This window comes from Arvicanthis niloticus, chromosome 5, assembly GCF_011762505.2.
Source record: "Arvicanthis niloticus isolate mArvNil1 chromosome 5, mArvNil1.pat.X, whole genome shotgun sequence".
NCBI classification, from domain to species: domain Eukaryota; kingdom Metazoa; phylum Chordata; class Mammalia; order Rodentia; family Muridae; genus Arvicanthis; species Arvicanthis niloticus.
In genome coordinates, this window is record NC_047662.1 from 50292120 (window position 1) to 50310890 (window position 18771).

The 18771-nt window shown below is 44.3% G+C and overlaps 1 protein-coding gene across 1 annotated transcript in view; it reads right to left on the minus strand.

Annotated features, from left to right (window-relative positions):
• The window catches only part of Raver2 (ribonucleoprotein, PTB binding 2), an 81682-nt gene extending 65536 nt beyond the window's left edge, over window positions 1-16146 (minus strand). The window contains exon 1 of the mRNA XM_034503256.2: window positions 15836-16146. Coding sequence (XP_034359147.1) covers window positions 15836-16051 — 216 coding nt within the window. The 5' untranslated portion in view covers window positions 16052-16146. The remainder of the gene's footprint in view (window positions 1-15835) is intronic.
• Between the last annotated feature and the right edge of the window lie 2625 nt (window positions 16147-18771).

Genomic DNA, 18771 nt, shown 5'->3' on the forward strand with positions numbered 1-18771 from the left:
CCTTTTTCACTTTAAGAGCCATCTTGATGAAAAACCACATCATCATCATCATCATCAGAGGGTCTCACTCAATATGGTGCTAACTGGCCAGACTAGTGAACCAGCAAGTCATACAGATTCTATCTCAGCCCCACCCCTGCTAGAATTGCAGCTACATGTCAGTACACCTAGCTTTTTACTAGAGTGCTGAAAATCCAAACTCAGGTCCTAAACAAGCACTTGCTGGCTTAACCACCTCCACAGCCCTCAATCAGCAATTTTGAAAATTAAACAATTAATACAATACAATCCCCAGATCTACTAATCTGACCGTTAGATGCTGAGAAATGATGCTGAAAAAAAATTAAGTCTTACAGTTAGACTGCATAAAATTTTCAAGAGAGGTGAATGCATTACTCGAGAGCTGGCCACCTTGGTTTTCTGTTTGCTTTGGATTTTTTTTAAACATATTTTATTCTGTTATTGATATTTGTTATTTATTTATTTATTTGTATGTGTATGGGGTGCCATAGCATAGGTGAGGAGGTCAGAGGACAACCTGTGGGAGTTAGTTCTCTCCCATCATGTGGATGCTGCAGCTAGAATTCAGGTCATCAGGCTTTTCAGCACGTGCTCTACATCCCCACTAACTCATCTCACTGACCCACAACTTGTTCCAATTTGAGGCAGAGCCTCTCTCTGGAACTTAGGGCTCAGTGATGGGCTATGCTGGCTAGTCAGTATGCCGCAAGGATCTTCCTGTCTCAGCTTCCCCAGTGCAGGGATTATAAGCAAATGCCACCATTCCTGACTTCTTATGTATACACACACACACACACACACACACACACACACACACACACCTTCACAGCGACTGAGCGATCTCCTAAGCCCTGGATCCCAGGTTTGGGGTATGAGAACCTTCTGACTTTGCCTAAAGAAACTCATAACGATTTGGCGTTTGCCTCAGCAGTGAGCTAATGGAAAGGCTGTTTCTTTACTGTAGCCCAAACGCTGTGTGAACAGTGTTTTGATTAATTCTCATAACCAGAGCAGCTGCATTTTCAAATCTAGATTTTAAAGATGGGGACCTATCTTTAAATCGGGCCTAGATGTAAATGACTTGCTCAAAGGGCATGAGATGGAACTGGGATTTCACTCTGGCTGGCAGAGTTCACAGCAAACGCAGTGATCTACCATGCCATGGTATCCTCAGGGTCTTTGGACGATAAACCATAAAATCAGGAAACGCTCGCCCCTGTCACATTCCCAGAGCCAGCTGCATCACTGACCTGCTAGCCTTATGATAGAGATCAGGGTAGGAACGAGGTCAGGATGTCCACCATGCAAATTCCTTGGAGGCAAAACTAAAACAAAGTCACTGGGTTCTGGCAGCTAACTGCCTGGTCATGTCATTCCCTTAAAATAAACACCCACAGCTTAATTTGGCTGATAAACTCTTAATCAGTTAGCCATGCCTACTAAAGGTCTCAGTCTGGCATTTAGTTATTACCCATTTCAAACTCTATGCCTTGGCCACGGTGGACCGACTCTGGCCATTTTTTTCTTTTTTGGTCTTTAGGGAACTTCATGGTAGATAAAAGTACGCATGCTCTTTTTCTTTTTAACTTTTTCTTTTTTGGGGGGTGGTGGTGGTAGTAGTGGTATGCGAGTGTGCAAGCTTGTGAATATGTGGGTGTGCATACTCATGTGCATGTATGTGGAGACCAGAGCAGGGTGTTAGGAGTCCTCCTCTCCACTGGCTGCAGACAGGGTCCCTCACTGAACAGAAGCCTGCTGTTTCAGCAAGGCTGGTTGGCCAGGGAGCACTGGGGATTCACCTGTCTCCATTCCCCAGTGTTAATGTTACAGCCATGGCCAGCTTCCCACATGGGTGCTGGAGATTTGAACTCAGGTCTTCATGCTTGCAGAACAGCACAGTCACCTACCAAGCCTTCTCATTCTCCCTGCAATTTTTTACTATAAATCGACAATTTTTCCAAAACAAAGGAGGAGCCACTTGTAACTCCTACTACCCATATCTAAGGCAACAGAGACATCAAAGTAATTATAGTAATGGATTATAAGCCTCTGAACAGAACAGGAAACCAAGAGTCTGTACTAATGTGAATTGATATCTGAACACATTTGAATGCCTCCAAAGGAATGGGACACTTTGAAAATGTCTCCCTGAACAACATTATCATTATAAAAGGGATACCTTTCATGGCCTGGCAGCCTCTACTAGAATCAAAGTAAATCAAACAATGTTCTCAACAGCGGGGCAGATTTTAAAATTTGCATCCTTTTACCTTGCTACCTTATGACCTCATTACCAATGGCACACAACTGCCAAAGACGGGCACACAGCTCCAATCAAGAGGGAACATCACATATACCCGAACTGAAGAACATTCTGCAAAGTAACTGGCCTGTAATCTTCAGAAGGGTCCATGGCCAGCCTTGAGCAGTCAGTTCAGACTGAAGGAGACCCAGGAGACAGAGTGCATGAAGTGACTGAACTGAATGAACCTTCACTGCAAAGGACATGATAGGCAGCTGGCCAGACCTAGACACAACCAGAGGTTAGGAGGCAGCAGGGCCACCTGGATCATGATGGTGGTACGGTTATGTCAGTGATATATCTGTCAGCTTATAAGAAATGCATGAGAAAGTACAGTCATGGGTCACATATCTATGTAGTCAAATATAGTATGTAATGACCATGGTCCCTTAAGACTGCAAGGAGGGGTGAGAGTTCCTATTACATACCAGCCTGATAGTGGAGGTAAGGAAGAATCACATAGCAACGCTCACACATCCATGGCGATGCTAGTGTAAACACATTAGCACTGACAGTCATACTAAAGTACAGACGGTATATGTACAGACTATATAGTACATGACACTTGCAGCTAATGGTCAACAGTAACTTTCCTGGTCTTTGTAGTCACTATCATGTCCTTTTAAGCATTCTACAGATCAGTCTGCTTTTAAAACAGTTTACTATAAAGCAACATGTCATCCTGTGCCAGCAGTAGTCTCAGGTGTTGACTCCCAACTGCAGGGGGGCATCTGCAGTGACTGACCTCCATCACGCGGGTCTGTGTGAGTGCATACCGGGAGACTTATACGGCAAAATTGCTGGAGCAGATCTCTCAATGCACGCCCCTCATTAAGCAGCACATGACTGTAGCTAAAGTGGGCATGCACTGGTCCGTGCGCATTCCAGCAGCTCAGGGGAAGGGAAACTCTCTGCGCTGTACACAACTAATTTCTCTGCACATCTGAAAGTTTATTTCAAAATCTAAAGCACTCAGGCGTCACACGTTCTTGTAAGACCCAGACCCACCATGTGCTCTCTAACTCAAGCTGCAAAAAACTCCCAAAGTCGGGAGCAGAGACTAATTTGGATTATTCTGTTGTTGTTGTTGTTAAGTAGTTAAAACAGGCAGGATACTAGAAGATCCTTGGATCCAGGATCCAAGGTCTAGGAAATAACAGTAAGTTAAGAACTAAGTGCAGATAATCACAGTAGCTGGCTGGAGAAAGACAGAAAAGCAGAAGGCCCAGTGCATGGGGGGTGGGGGGGGGGGAGGCAGAGGAGGAGAAAAGAGAGAATGCAGGCACAAATATAGCTTCAGACAGCTCTTACTGGGCTCATAGAATATTTTGGTGTTAACAAATGTTTAACAAAGAAAATGACAAACAAGGTTGGAGAGGGAACAGCTCACAATCTACAATAACCACACACAAGAGGGCAAAACAGTGCCTAGAAAAGACATTCAGGGGCTCAAGACAGTTAGAGCCCTGAAATCCATCAAAAAAAAATAGAAAGAAAGAAAAAAGAGAAAGAAAAAACATTTTTTTAATCAAGAAATGCCAACATAATGTTCCTGACACACTAAAAGAAACTAACTTTGGTCAATCTGTATATGTGTGCATGTGTGTATGCATGTGTGAATGTGTGTGCAGGTATGAAGACATATGCATGCATTATGAGTATATGTATACAGGTGCACATGTGTGTTCAGGTATCAATGTGTGCATGCATGTGTGTGGGCAGGTGTGCATGCATTGTGCATAAGCATGCATGCGGAGGCCAGAGGGATGACCAAAGGTGTCTTCCTCAGCTGCTCTCCATTTGATTTGATTTGATCTTATTTTATTTTGGCAGTGACTCCCAGGAAACCTGGAGCTCACTTCAGCCAGACCCCAGGGATCCTTCCATCTGTCTCCCTAGCACAAGGACAATAGGTGTACACCACACCCAGCTTTATATGTGGGTACTCAGCTCCATGCCTTGGGTCCTCATCGACTAAGCCATCTCTCATCTCCCTAGCTCCTCACTTCCTTACTTCATCTTATCTGATACGTTCTCATGTGTGTAGCCCCAGGCGGGCCTCCTCGTCCTCATCCTTCTCAGTTCTGGGCTTACAGGTGTGTTACATCCAGCCCAAAAACCTCTCTTAAAAGAAAAATTTGGCAAATGTCTGCTCAGTGCCAGCCACAGCCCCTGAGAGTGATAAGCTGTAACAGCAAAGGTGAAGTGCTTCATGACTGACATTCTCAAAAAGAATATTAAGGAGTCCAAGTTACATTATCGCCCAGATGAAACACCATCTCCATAACAGCCGATAATAGCCGATGTGGTTCACAGAGGTTCATGAAGAAAGCTCTTCTCCAGGAGCTGCACAGGACCTCTGAGCCAGGCGTGGTGGCACAGGCTCTTAACGCCAGCACTCTGGAGGCTGAAGTGGGAAGGCTGGAAATCTGAGGCCAGCCTGAGCTACTCAGTGAAATCATTTTTTTTTTTTTTAAGTAAAAAAGAGTGCCAGGCAGTCAGTGGTGGCGAACCCCTTTAATCTCAGCACCTGGGAAGCAGAGGCAGGAGGATCTCTGAGTTAGAGGCCAGCCTGGTTTACAGAGCGAGTTCTAGGACAGCCAGGACTACATAAAGAAATGTTACCCTGAAAACAACAAACAAACAAACAAAAAAGTAAAAGTGAGGAGAAAGGAAGACAGTGGCTTGGGTCACCACATAGTCACTTTTCCCATTGCTGTGACCAAATACCTGACAAGACATAACTTAAGGGAAATGGTGCTTACCATGTCTCATGACTTGGGGGTACAGATCATCCTGGAGAAGGAAAAGCAGTGGCAGATACTAGGCAAAAAGCAATCTAGTATCTAAAAACCATAAACTGTAAGGTCCACGCCTAGTGACCCTCTTCTCTGGACTCCATCTCCTAAAGAATTCCAAAACATCACCATGAGGTCAGAGGACCAAGCGTTTGACCACATGAGCTCATGGGGGAGGTATCTTACAACCAAGCCAGAACTCGGTCTAGACTCAAGTGATGCCATAAGCCATCATCAGAATAGCACTGATAGCACCCACCAACAGCATGTTTCAACCTGGTCTAAAGTCCTCTAGTGAGATCAGGAATAAGCCACAAGAAACCCGTAACCCCTTAAAATTATATGTGGACTTCTGTGGCTATGAATAATAGCACTTTCTGGAAAGAAGATATAGCTTTCAACCGACTCATCATTGAATAACTTTAAGTGAATGGGATAATTTCGCTGCCAAGAACTAATACAGTCAGCCACCCACTGCAGCATGTCTCCACCCAGCCCTGTGTGAGCTTGCCAAGCACATGAACAGCAAGCGGCACTTCAGAATAAAGCGAGTAGGTACGCCTTTTCTGCTCTGCCATCTCTCATTGGCTTCTGGGTTAAACAGTGTTGACAGAGAGGTAAATAGGATATGATCCCTGTCCTTTGAGACACTTACAGTAGAGTGTGTGGGAGAAGGCTTAAGGGTGGTAGCCCTGGGTGAGATAAGAACACGAGCTTTGGAATCAAACAAGACGTTAGCTCTCTACTCTATGCCTAACTAGCTCAGTGGTCTCTGGCAACTTACTCAAGGTTACTTTTCTATCTGTTTTCCTATCAATAAAATGGGAGTAAGAAATGTTGATTGTACAGCCTTGGAATGACATTGTAAACTATGTAATCTATGGTCCAGGTGATGGTAAGCACTCAAAATTTATTTTAACCTGTTATTATCACAGATACCCAGAGGAAAGAGATCTCTGAGGGACTTCTCAATCCTACTAGACTCAGGCTGGGAAGCCATATTTTGGAAGACACCATGGCAAAGGGATGATGGTGTGCATTCAGAGAAAATAACTAAGAGGACTGGGAAATGGGGAATCATGTCCTAAAGACTAGTGACTGCAAGGACGGTAAGTTATCAGTCAAAAAGGGATCAACGGTCACTATTCAATGGAAACAAGTTTTATATATTTTATCATAACTAAGACATTTATAACAAAGGAAACTGTCTGGGGTGGAGCAGGACTCCTCATCGTGGCTCCTGTGAAATGAAAGGTGTTGAAAATGTACTAGAATCAGGACAAGATGGCTCAGTGGAGAAAGGTACTTAACTGCCCAATGCTGGCAAAGATGGAAGGAGAGAGCTGACTCCACAAAAGCCATCCTCTGACCTCCACACACATGTATACAATAATAATTCGTCTATTTTATTATCACTAATGGGATGATGCAGCAATGAAAACACTTTCTGCTCTTCCAGAGGACCAGAGTTCAGTTCCGAGGACCCATATGAAGCAACTTACAACGTTCTATGTGTAAGTCTAGCTCCAGGGGAGCTGATGCCTTTGGCCTCCAGCACCTGCAGTCACATACACATAGGTACATGCAGACACACAGCCCTACATATAATGAAAAATAGACTTTTTAAAAGAGTGCTAGAAACCCCTGTATAAATGAGAGATGTCTTCTAAAACACCAAAGGATGCAAATGCTGAGACTATATTTTATTAAGCTTCTTTGTTAGGTTACTACTTGAAGCAAGAACCAATCTGAGGAGGTGCTGGGCAGGGGCTCAGTCAATAAAGCACTTGCCTTGCAAGCACAAAGTCCTAAATCTCAGAATGCACATAAAGAAGCCAGGGGTGGTGGCATGTGTTTATAACCTCAGCACTAGGAAAGTGGACACACGTGGTCCTGAGGGTCACTGGCCAGCCTAGCCCAGTTGATGAGCCAATGAAAAACTCTGTCTCAAGAGACAGATAGGGTAGGTAGTATACTTTTGAAGTTGTCCTCCTATGCCCACGCAAACACATATTTATGTCTGTGTACACAGACACACACACACAGACACACAGACACACAGACACACAGACACACACACACACACACACACACACACACACCCCTTTTAAAGAAGAACCAAGGAGTGAAACAACAGTAAAAACCAGACTCTGATAATATCCTTGGAGGGAGGTCAGCTGCAAGGTCCTTAAAGGACTCCAGCTTAGCTTCTCAGTGTCCTGTCAGTCTTCCTGACATCTGCTCTGTCCTCCACAGGACATTTCTGCAACTTGTGCCCAGGGGGAGAAAAAAGATTATTTTCCTTAACAAACAATTTCCATGGCTTCTTGAGTTTTTAAATTTTTATTACATTTATTTATTCTCTCTCTCAGTCTGTCTCTTTTTCTCGGTCTCTCTCTCTCTCTCTCTCTCTCTCTCTCTCTCTCTCTCTCTCTCTCTCTCTCTCTCTGTGTGTGTGTGTTCATGCACAGGTGTGCACACATGCACAACTTAGAGGAATCAGTTCTTTCCTTCCACCATGTGGATGTCAGGTTTAGGAGCAAACAGCCTGGCCCACTGAGCCACCTCAGCCTCCTGGCTTCTGTATTATACCCTGCTGAGCGATCACTCTGGGGAGGGCACGATGGGGCAGAGATGGACTGAGGTCCAGTTCCTCAGGCCGAGGGGAAGGAGCAGGTCCTTGGGCTTTTGCCACTTCTCTAAGGCAAACTGAGAAGAAGCCCATCCACACCATAGTGAGAGGAACAGCTGTGTGCTGCTTAGAAAAGCCAGAAAAAGGGGTCTCATCTTATAGGCAGTAGCATCCACTTCTCAACAAAAAACTAAACAGTGCACTGAAAAGAGAGTGACTATATAAGATGTGGAATATTGGGGCCTATTGAGAAGAGGAAGGGGCCAGTGGAAGGGACAAGCCGGGAAGGATAATGGGCAATTATTTGGTTCTGTGAATATAGTCTGATAAAAAGAAAAAGAAAAGAACTGCAGAGATTATTTTTTTAAAGAGTCAACCTACAAAGGATTAAAGAAATCCTATAGCTAGCTATGGTTCCCTACACCTGAGCCTAAGCTGACAGAGGGAATGGTCTGATGTCCCAGGTATGTTAGTATACTGGAGAACCACTGTGTAGGAAAACAGCTAATACAGTCAGCCCTCTGAACAGCCAGGTGAGCGCATCTCCTGATGATTCCAAGGAGAGGCAGCCAGATGACAGAGAACCCTGTAAGTTCCATCAGCAGTTCTGAGCACAGGCTAGCCCCTGAGAGTGGTAAGAAAGGTGGGGAGCAGATCTAAAGAACAAGTGCCCAGCCCTTCAGGGCAATCCTTCAGGTAATCAGCACCCAAAGGAGAGCACCAACTGTTCTAAAAGTCTGATCTCCCCAGTTGCCTCCTACCTCCCTCCTGGTGCACACTATCCCTTCCAAGGAAGGCCACTGTGTGCAGGCAATGAAAGCAAGCAAATGTATCCATTGTATTTTCTTCCTTCCTTCTTTGTTTTTTTCTGAGAGTTTAGCACTCTTTGGCTTGCCTCTTTCCACCAGGCTAAAGAGAGCTAAACATAACTACAGAAAAGAAGGGGGTCCTGGTGGGTTAGCAGCAGGAACCCCTTTGTAAACCACCACCCCAACCAGGGTTGATTTTATTTAGCTTCCCCTATTTTCTAAGTCTCTTTTTAGAGACAACTCCCTGTAATTCATTACCCTTCTGGAGGCCTGCCCTCAGACACAGGCGCACCTGTGATTGGTGGCCGAAAGCCGGCTGCTGCACAAAGCTGCTTAGATGGTATTGTGTGACTGGTGTAATCCTACCCACAGAGAGCAAGCAAATTTAAACAGATGTTAAAACTCGGACCTGCAAAACTAAACATCTCCCAACATATTCCTTCTACTGAAAAGATGGGATGCACTGTGAAGAGCCACATATAAGAATTAACCTATTCGGTAACAGGAACATGCTCACCAGATCACTTGGAGCGTGCTCACCAGATCACTTGGAGCACGCTCACTAGATCACTTGGAGCACGCTCACCAGATCACTTGGAGCACGCTCACAAGATCACTTGGAGCGTGCTCACCAGATCACCTGGAGCGTGCTCACCAGATCCCTTGGAGTGTGCTCACCAGATCACCTGGAGCATGCTCTCTCGATTATGTGAGGCTTTTTGGTACATGTTCTTAGCAGCATATGATATAGGCCCTAAAATATTCTTCTAGAATTTAGCTTCAACAGCACAGAATAGCATTTCTGAAACACTTTTCGAGAATTTCTGCCAACACTCAAAACTTGAGGAGGCTGTAGTGTCCCAGAAACCCAGAAGTATGTCTCTTTAACAGTTTTCAGTGGCCTTGATACACTGGGAATGGAGTAATGAACACCAAGCGGCTAGAGCTGACAAGTTAACGCTACATAACTACGTTAGAAAAGGAAATGTAACAGAATTGTTAGATAACAGACAATAAATATGTAACTTAGAGAAATACAATATTTTTAAATACTTAAGTTTTTTACTCTGTGTGTGTCTGTCTGTGTGTGTGTGTGTGTGTGTGTGTACATGCCTGATAAGGCCAAAAGAGGGCATAAGGGGTTGGAATTATGAATGGTTGCCTAGAATCCAGAGCAAGACTAATGGGAATGGATGGACCTACAAATGTCATGGGGTGGGGGGATGGTCATAAATCTTAGATTTCCGTCCTATCATGTCAAACTATTCAGGTCATACCTATAGGGCTGGAGGGATGGCTCAGCAGCTAAAAACACTTGTGGCTCTCACAGAGAACTTGGGTTTGCTTTTTGGCATCCTCACGGAAGCTTACAACTAACCGCCTGTAACTTCAGTTCCAGGCATTCCGACACCTCTTTCTGGCCTCCTGGGCACCAGGAATGCACATATATACATGTGAGCAAACACACACAGTGCACATAGATACACACAAGCAATTATACACTAAACTAAAAATAATAAAACAAAACAACAACAACAAAAGAACAGAAACTGTGGAAAGCCATAGGGTTAAAAAATGCATACTTTCTATAAGTGTCAAACCTCAGGGGGAAAAAAAGAACATATTGTGACAAAGTTACTCTAAATCACCTTTAAATTCAGTAGTCCTGCTATAACATAAAATAGGAAATTTTCAAACAAAACTTTACCCAGATTCCCTCTCACAACAGTCTAAATGAGAGCCACTGTTTGTTACTATGACGAACAGTTTAAGAACTGGTCCTGGGAAGATGAAGCCGATGGTTTTCTGTAGGATCATTTTTTATTTCTTTTTCGTGTGGATATGTGTGTGCAGGTGCATGTGAAATGTATAGGCATGCTTATGGAGGCTTGAAGATGACACTGAATGTCTTCCATAATTGTCCGCAACTCTGTTTACTGAAGCAGGATCTTTGGCTGGACCCAAAGCTCAATCTAGTTAGCCAGCTTGCCTTGGGGCCCTGTGTTTCTGTCTCCTGAGTGCTAAGCTGAGTGGCTTTGGGTTCTAAGGGTAAAAACTGCAGTCCTCCCACCTGCACAACAGGTGCATTATCCAACAAACCATCTCCCCAGCCCAGGATTTTGTTCTTTTGATGTTTTTAAACAAGAAGGGGAGATGGGATTTCTCTCAAGTGACACAGTGATACTATATAAAGGACAGGCTAAGACATAAGAGATGGGAAGTGACAAACTGAAAAGTTATAACAATCTCTTCAAAAGGTAAAGAGACCTGATCCAAAGCTGGGGCTGGGTAAACAAAAGAGCCAAGAAGATGGCAGAAAGTTACAGAGAGGGTCTGACCAACTGTGCAGTGGTATTAACATGGAGACTTTAATATGCGTGCATGTGTGAGTGCTTATGTATACTGTTTATTTTTTATTTTGCCCAGTGCTGGGGATCAAACCCAGACATCTGTTAGGCAAGCATACTCCCACTGAGGTATAACCCCAGCTCTATCTGTGTTTACCTTTTAATTGTGAGACTGAATCTAACTAAGCTGCCCAGGCTGGACCTGAAACTTGTTCTGTAGCACAGGAAGGTCTTACACTTACAGTACCCCTGCCTCAGCCTCCCAAGGAGCTCATATCATAGGCCTGTGCCATGAGGCCCAGCAAGATTTTTATAGTTTGTATTCCTATAAAGTATTTCATGCATATACTTCTAAAGGTTTCACTTTAAAAAATACTTTCTATAAATATTTAACTCGCAGAAACTGTGAAGCTATAGGCTGTCATTGTAAATATTACACAAATATGTGGAAGAAATTAAAATTTTATTTTAAAGAGCTATGTTTAAGAAGAAATTCCTGGGGTTGGAGAAATGGCTCAGTGGTTAAGAGCACTGACTGCTCTTTCAGAGGTCCTGAGTTCAATTCCCAGCAACCACATGGTAGCTCACAACCATCTGTAATGGGATCTGATGCCCTCTTCTGGTGTGTCTGAAGACAGTTACAGTGTACTCATATACATAAAATAAATAATTCTTAGAAAAAAGAAGAAGAAGAAGAAGAAGAAGAAGAAGAAGAAGAAGAAGAAGAAGAAGAAGAAGAAGAAGAAGAAGAAGAAGAAGAAGAAGAAATAATAATAATAATTCCCAGAGGCTGGGGAACTAGCTCAGTCGGAAAGGTGCTTGCTTTATCAGTCCTAAAATGTTAAGACAGATTCTTTCGATTCCCAGTGTTGGAGAGGCGGAGACAGGAGAACACTGAGGTCTGCTGACCAGGCAGCCCAAACTAATGGGTGAGCTCCCAACCAATGAGAGACTCTGCCTCAGAAGAGACGGATGTGGAAGAGGGGCTAGAAAGATAGCTAAGTGAGGAGGAGCACTTGTTGCTCCTGTAGAGGAATGAGGTTCAGTTTTCAGCACCCACCAGAAGCTAATAGTCATTCATAACTAATTTCAGTTCCCGGTGAACCTGATGCCCTCCTCAGATCTCTGTGGGCATCAGGCATACACATGACACGCATACAAAAATGTAGGCGAAATTCACATACACATAAAATACAAAATAATTAAATCTAAAAAAAAAAAAATACAAAGTTGAAAATTAAAGTTGAATGTGTTGGTGCAAGCTTTTAATCCCAGTACTCAGGAGGCAGAGGCAGGCAGACCTCTGGTTTGTTTGTTCATAGCCAGTTCCAGGACAGCCAGGCTACATAGAGAACCTGTCTCAAAAACAAAAACAAAAAAACTAACAATAACAAAAGAAAAAAACAAAAAAACAGTATGTCAGAGAGAGAGAGCATGCCTGTACATGCACTCCTGAAGATATCTGAAACTAGCCTCTGACCTCCACATACTTATGTAAACATGTTTGCATTCACCTGTGAGTATACACACACACATACACACACATACCTCAACATGCATACATATGCACATACACTTTTTAAAAATAAAATATCCATGTTTCTGAAATGTTAAGAACAAATTATCAGGTTACTATTAACCAAGTACCAAACAGTGGCTTCTCTGCACTTGACAATTTGAGAACTAGTCCTTAAGCTGATTAGTTTTTTGTCAACTTGACACAAGCTAGGTTCATCTAGGAGGAAGGAACATCAACTGAGGAACTGCTTCCGTTGGCCTGTGGGCAAGTCTTGATTAATGATTGATATGGGAAAGCCCAGATCATTGTGGGTGGTGCCACTCCTGCACAGGTGGTCCTGAGTTATAGAAGAAAGCTATAGAAGGATGAGCAAGCCATAGGGAGCAAGCCAAGAAGCAGTGTTCCTGTGGCCTCTGCTCCAGTTCCTGCCTCCAGGTTCCTGCCTTACGTTCCTGCCCTGGCTTCCTCTGATGATGGACAATAAATATAAACTGAAACAAACCCTGGTTTGCTTGTTTGTTTGTTTGTTTTCTTTTGGTTGTGGTTTTTATCACAGTAACAGAACGTCAACTAGGACAGCCCTTAATGTGATCTTTTAAAATAAATGAGTGAATACACAAACTCATCTAGAAACAGAGTATCTCAAATATCTGATTAGTAATTAAACACAATATTTTTTTATAACAGTTAAGTATGCAGTTTCAGTTCAGGCAATATAATATAATCCTTCCTGATGAAAAGATATAAAATAAAGTTAAACTTTGATTACTAAGTTGAAAACAAAATATAGTCGCTAAGGAAAAATCAGACATTGTGAAGGGAAGTTAAAGACACAACCCAAAAGAAAAAAAAAGTCATAACTGAATATGATCATAAAAATACAACATAGAAAATGAATTTTACTAGACAAGTAAAAACCTCCATTATTACACAAAAATAATCTATTGGACTTCCTTTTTGTCATCTTTTGGAAGTTAACATACTTACACCTAATTTACTTACTTATGTAACACTGCCTTTTTTTTTTTACTTATGAACGTGAACAGAAAACTGGCAAAACTAATACAAGTACTGAGGGCAAGGGGGCTTGCGGGAGGGACAAAGGACATGTTCCAACTTAATTCAAGTGGAATCTAAGACTGATCTATTTAGATTTCAAAACTGTGTATCAGAACTATCAAAATATTTTATTCCACCCATTACTAGAAAAAATGATCAATGGCAGAATCAGCCAGGAGACCTTTGCTTAACCACTGACTGGCAGCTCAATTCTAACTTTTGTGTGAATCTCTCTAGTTCTTTTTAAAAGGGGGAGGAGGGATAAGAATTGAGCTTGGTGCAAAATTTAAATGACTTCACTGAGACATCTTAGCTTAAACCAATTTTATTTGCTAGTTTATGCAAATAAAGTAGCTACTTTTACAGAAAAATCCTGAGACTTAGAGTAATTGTAAGTTTAAAACAGAGAAAAAAAAAATATGTCCCTACCCCCAAACAATCACAGATTTAAGTCTCTGAAAGCCTTCTGCCAGCATATAGATGAGGTAGGATTGAAATAGTTTCTAAGACCCTTGGGTTTCTTTTCCTCCTCTTTTGGGAAAAGAAATGCGAAAGATAACAGCAAAGCAAGAACATACAGAACTGCCTTGAATTTGCATTAAGTGTTTTTAGACTTCATGCAGGGAAATGTTGCAACAGAAATAGCTGACATTCTGCAGAGGAAATCCAGACACTTCTCCATCTTCTCCTAGATTGTCTATCATAGAGTCGATACTTCTTTAATTTGTTTTGTAGCAATGCCATCTGCTTCTTCCAAGCCCCCTCTCCCTGAGCTCCATGGAGACCTTCACCATTCTTTGAGCTGGGAGGCTGTTTTTCCAACGTAGAGGACCCTTCAGGTGGCAACACAAAACCACCACCTGACAGAGGCACTGTGGCACATCTTAAGTTGAATGATGAGATGTCACCACCTAAATATGAGGCAGTAGCCTCATGTTTATGGTCTCTACATAAAGTCTACCAATGGTAATGAGGTAGGCATTGTCATATTCTGTAAGTCACAGAGAACATGCAACCGTCACTAGCCAGTCCTCTTGCAGCTCTGTATAACTCACAAAAGGAATTTTATAAATCTGCCGAAGAGGGTGGGTTCATGAAGTTCCTTTTGTGGTCCTACCTATCAGGGCAGATCATCGTACTTAGTTTACATATTCAAATATCTACATGTGAAATGTACAAGCATCTGCATATGTAGGAAACCTAAAGAATGCTACATTGTTTCATGTTTTTGATAAAAAACAAAAACAATTGCATGTGTATCCAGTGCTCAAGAAAAGGGAAAAAGACAATATGGGGGGGGGGGGGGCTATAGTTTAGCTGGTAGAATGTTACATGCATTCATGAAGTCTTGGGTAATACCTATACAGAGAGAGAGAGACAGAGAGACAGCGACACACAGAGCGAGAGAGACAGAGAGAGAGCGAGAGAGAGAGAGCTGTTTTGCCGAGACTGTGGTACACACCTGAAATCCCAACATACGGTAGGTGGAGAAAGGAGGATCAGGAATTGAAGGCCTACCTGGGAATGCTTGACATGCTATCTCAAAGAAAGAAAGGAGAGGAAATGACGGAAAGACAGTGACAGAAAAATGGGAAAGAGGACTATGAATGAGAATGAATGAATATGAACCCCAGGAAAATTCTCTAGCGCTCCTACAATAAGATTTTAACTTTCTCGCAATCAGGAAAAAAAAAGTTAAACCAACTCAGGCTTTCTAATCCAAGAGCAACAGTTAATCTGGATTAAAGACAGCGAGCTGCTTAACTTTAAACTCCGCGCAAGCAATGAGAAACAAATCCTGCCATACTTGGTTTGGCAGAAGGCTGCAAGACTCTGCTGGGCACAGTATCAGCCTCTGCTCTCTGCGGCCTTAGCAAGAGGAGCAAAGTTGTTACATACAAACTTGGACAAGTGCTTCGGCAGAAGAACTCTCCCAGCTTTCCCGTGACCCCGCCTCCGTGGCAATCCAAGCCCCCAACACCCTACGCGGGACCCCTTCCCTTCTCGAGGGGCTTGGGAAGCCAGTCCCCTAAATCTGAGCTCCTCAGCTCCCCACCACGCGCCTTCACCTACAACACCACCTTGGGCTGGAGGGAACACAAAGTACAGACCAGAAGTGGCAGCAGCCCCAGAACCCCCTGACCTTGCTCGAGCCGCTCTGCCTTGCCCAGCCTCAGTTTCCCAACACGCTGCTCTCACTGGCCGCAGAAGGGCTTCGTCGAGGCAAAGGGATCTGGGCTCGGCGCGCATACCCTCCTCCTCTTCTAGGCGCCGGGACTAGCACGGACTCCACCGGCTTGCGGGTGTCCCCAGGTCCGGCCCGGTCACCCCGGCCCAGTGCCCATACCTGGGAGCTGCTGTCCTGGGGCAGGTTTTTCACCAGGATTTTCCGCCGGTTGCTCAGCTCCCGTCGCATCCGCTGCAGCCGTGCAGCCACCTCCTGAGGGTGCAGCGCAGCCACCTCCCCTGGCCGCAGCGTGGGTTCCGCGGCCTCCCCCGCCGTCCCAGCAGAGGGTCCGGATCCCGAGCCCGCGCCCCCCGCGCCGCCTCCCCGCGCCGCCATCTTCCCGGCGCCCCGCTGCAGACTCGGAGAGGCCGGAGAAGCGGGAGAGAAAGCGGAGAGGCCGCGCGGGGGCGAGGCGGGCCGGACGCGGAGCAAGGGCGCGCGGGCGGGGGAGGCGCCGCAGCCGCCGACGCGGGAGGGGCGGAGCCCGGAGACACGCCCTGCACAGCCAGGCCCCTGATGCTCCGCCCCCTCCCCGCGGGACACCTGCGGAATCTAGGGCGCAGTGGGGTGGTGGGACTCGAACCCCTAACAACACTGCCCCCAGCTCGATGCTCTTGGCCTCTCCTCTCAAACCCGAGGGCCCCAGGCGCCACTGCGCAGCCCAGAGAACTCCTGGCCTCAATTCAAATCAAGAAGTGGGCATTTGGCAAAGTTTAAGTTTTCAATGAAAAAAATAACACATGAGGTTTATCTAAAAAGAAAAGATTCTGGGGGAAGGTTTGGTATATTTAGTAAGACCTGAGCATAACAGATTTTCCTGGCTGTGTATAAGATATCAGTGTCTTTCATCGGTCCCTATGCCGCCTAAGATGGACAACCTAGCTAGTTGTATTTGCAACACAAATCGAAGCTGAAACAAAGACTAAAACAGCTTTGGCAGAAGGTAGGAGAATAAGTTCCTTGATGTTGGGATTGAAACTTGGAAGGAGACGTACTGTGTAAAGATATACCTAGTTAAAGTGAGATCTACAAAATATAATATCCTTTGACTAGCACCAGCTGTAATGCCCATTAGCAACTAAAAATATGCACCTTACTTAAGTTTGCCCCATGAAAATGCACTGGGGGGGGGGGGGCGGGGGAACACCAGCAAGTGATCAGTTAAAAGAAAAGTGCTTTAAATACCATGAAAGGGCTGGAGAGAAAGAGTATCCCTTTAGGGCACTTGTTGCTCTTGCAGAGGACCACAGTACTACTCCCAGTACCCAAGTCACATGACTCACAACCACCTGTAACTCCACCTCCAGGAAATCCAGTGCACTTTTCTGGCTTCCAAGGAAACACACACACACACACACACACACACATTAAATAAACAAATAAAATCATGAATTCAGTACTGAGCAGGTGCCACCCACACATTTCTAAGTATGTTACAGTGTTTCCCTTAAGAATCCAATTAGGCAAAGCTTATTTTTTTCACATTACAGACAAAGAAAAGGAATCTGGCCTGATTAAGCCCAATGTTCTAAATATGAAATAAGTCATCTGTAATCACTCTGTCCCAAAATTATGGCTAATAGTCCTCAAGCTGTTCTAGAATACTTATATCACTAAAATAAGTCAGGGCAGGACCCCAGTATTTATAGCCCTATTCTTATAGACACAGAGTGAAAATCCAATAGGCCCATTACAGTACACCGTAGAATATTGATCAGCTATAAAGGAAGGCAACGGCTGCCAAAAGGTACGTAAACCTCCAGATCATTAGGTGAAAGAAAATAAAGACAATGGCCACACACTGTATGATTCTTCTTATCAGGTTCAAAGAACCAAGAGCTAGGCAGGGGCTGAGAAGAGCAGGTCATGGAGCACAACGGCCTCACTGGCTCACATATCCCTGTGAAGCAATAGAGATGTTCTGGGACTATAGAGAGAGGCACAGTTGGCAAATGCTGTAAATGCACCCAGTATTGCCTCAGCTCCTTTTTTAACTGGTTAATAAGTGAAGTTCACCTTATAAACGTATTGGCTTATTTCTTTTCCTGTTGCTGTGATAAAACAAACAAACAAACAAACAAACCTCCAACCAAAGCAAGTTAAGGGAGAAGAGGCTTATTTCAGTCCACCGTTCAAGGACAGGGTCATCTTAGCAGAGAGGTCAATGTGACAGAAGCGTGAAGCAGCTGCTCACAAGACACCCATTCGCAGGATCAGAGAGCAGTGAGTGCATGCTCTTAGCTCTCTCTTTCCACTTCAGGATCCCAGCCAGGGAGTGGGAACACCACAGGAGCAGGGTGCCTGGTTAGTATTTCTGTTCACTTGACACAAGTTACAGTCATCTGGAAAGAGAGAACCTTGATTGAGGAATTGCCTCCATCAGGTTGACCCATAAGCAAGTCTGTGGGGCATTTTTTTTTTTTTAGATGAATGATTGATGTGAGAAGGCCCAGCATTCTGTTGGCAGTGCCACCCCTGGGCAAGTGGCCTGAGCAAGCCGTGGGCAGTGAGCAAATAAGTAGTATGTCTTTGTGGTTCTGCTTCAGTTCCTGTCTCCAGGTTCTGCTTCAATTCCTGTCTCCAGGTTCTGCTTCAGTTCCTGTCTCCAGGTTCTGCTTTAGTTCCTGTCTCCGGGTTCCTGCCCTGATTTCTTATCACCATTGTCTTAGTTAGGGTTTTATTGCTGTGAAGAGACACCATGACCAAGGCAACTCTTACAAGGACAACATTTAATTGAGGCTGGCTTACAGGTTCAGAGGTTCAGTCCATTATCATCAATGTGGGAACATGGTAGCATCCAGGCAGGCATGGTGCAGGTGGAACTGAGAGTTCTACATCTTTATCTGAAGGCCACTAGAAGACTGGCTCTCACATGGGTAGCAGGAGGGTCTCAAAGCCCATACCTACAATGACACACTTCTTCTCAGAAGGCCACACCTACTCCAACAAGGCCACATCTCCTAATAATGCCACTTCCTGGACCAAGCATATACATGCCACCACAACCGTAGACTGTAAACAATAAGATGAAATAAGCTCTTTTCTCTCTGTAGTGC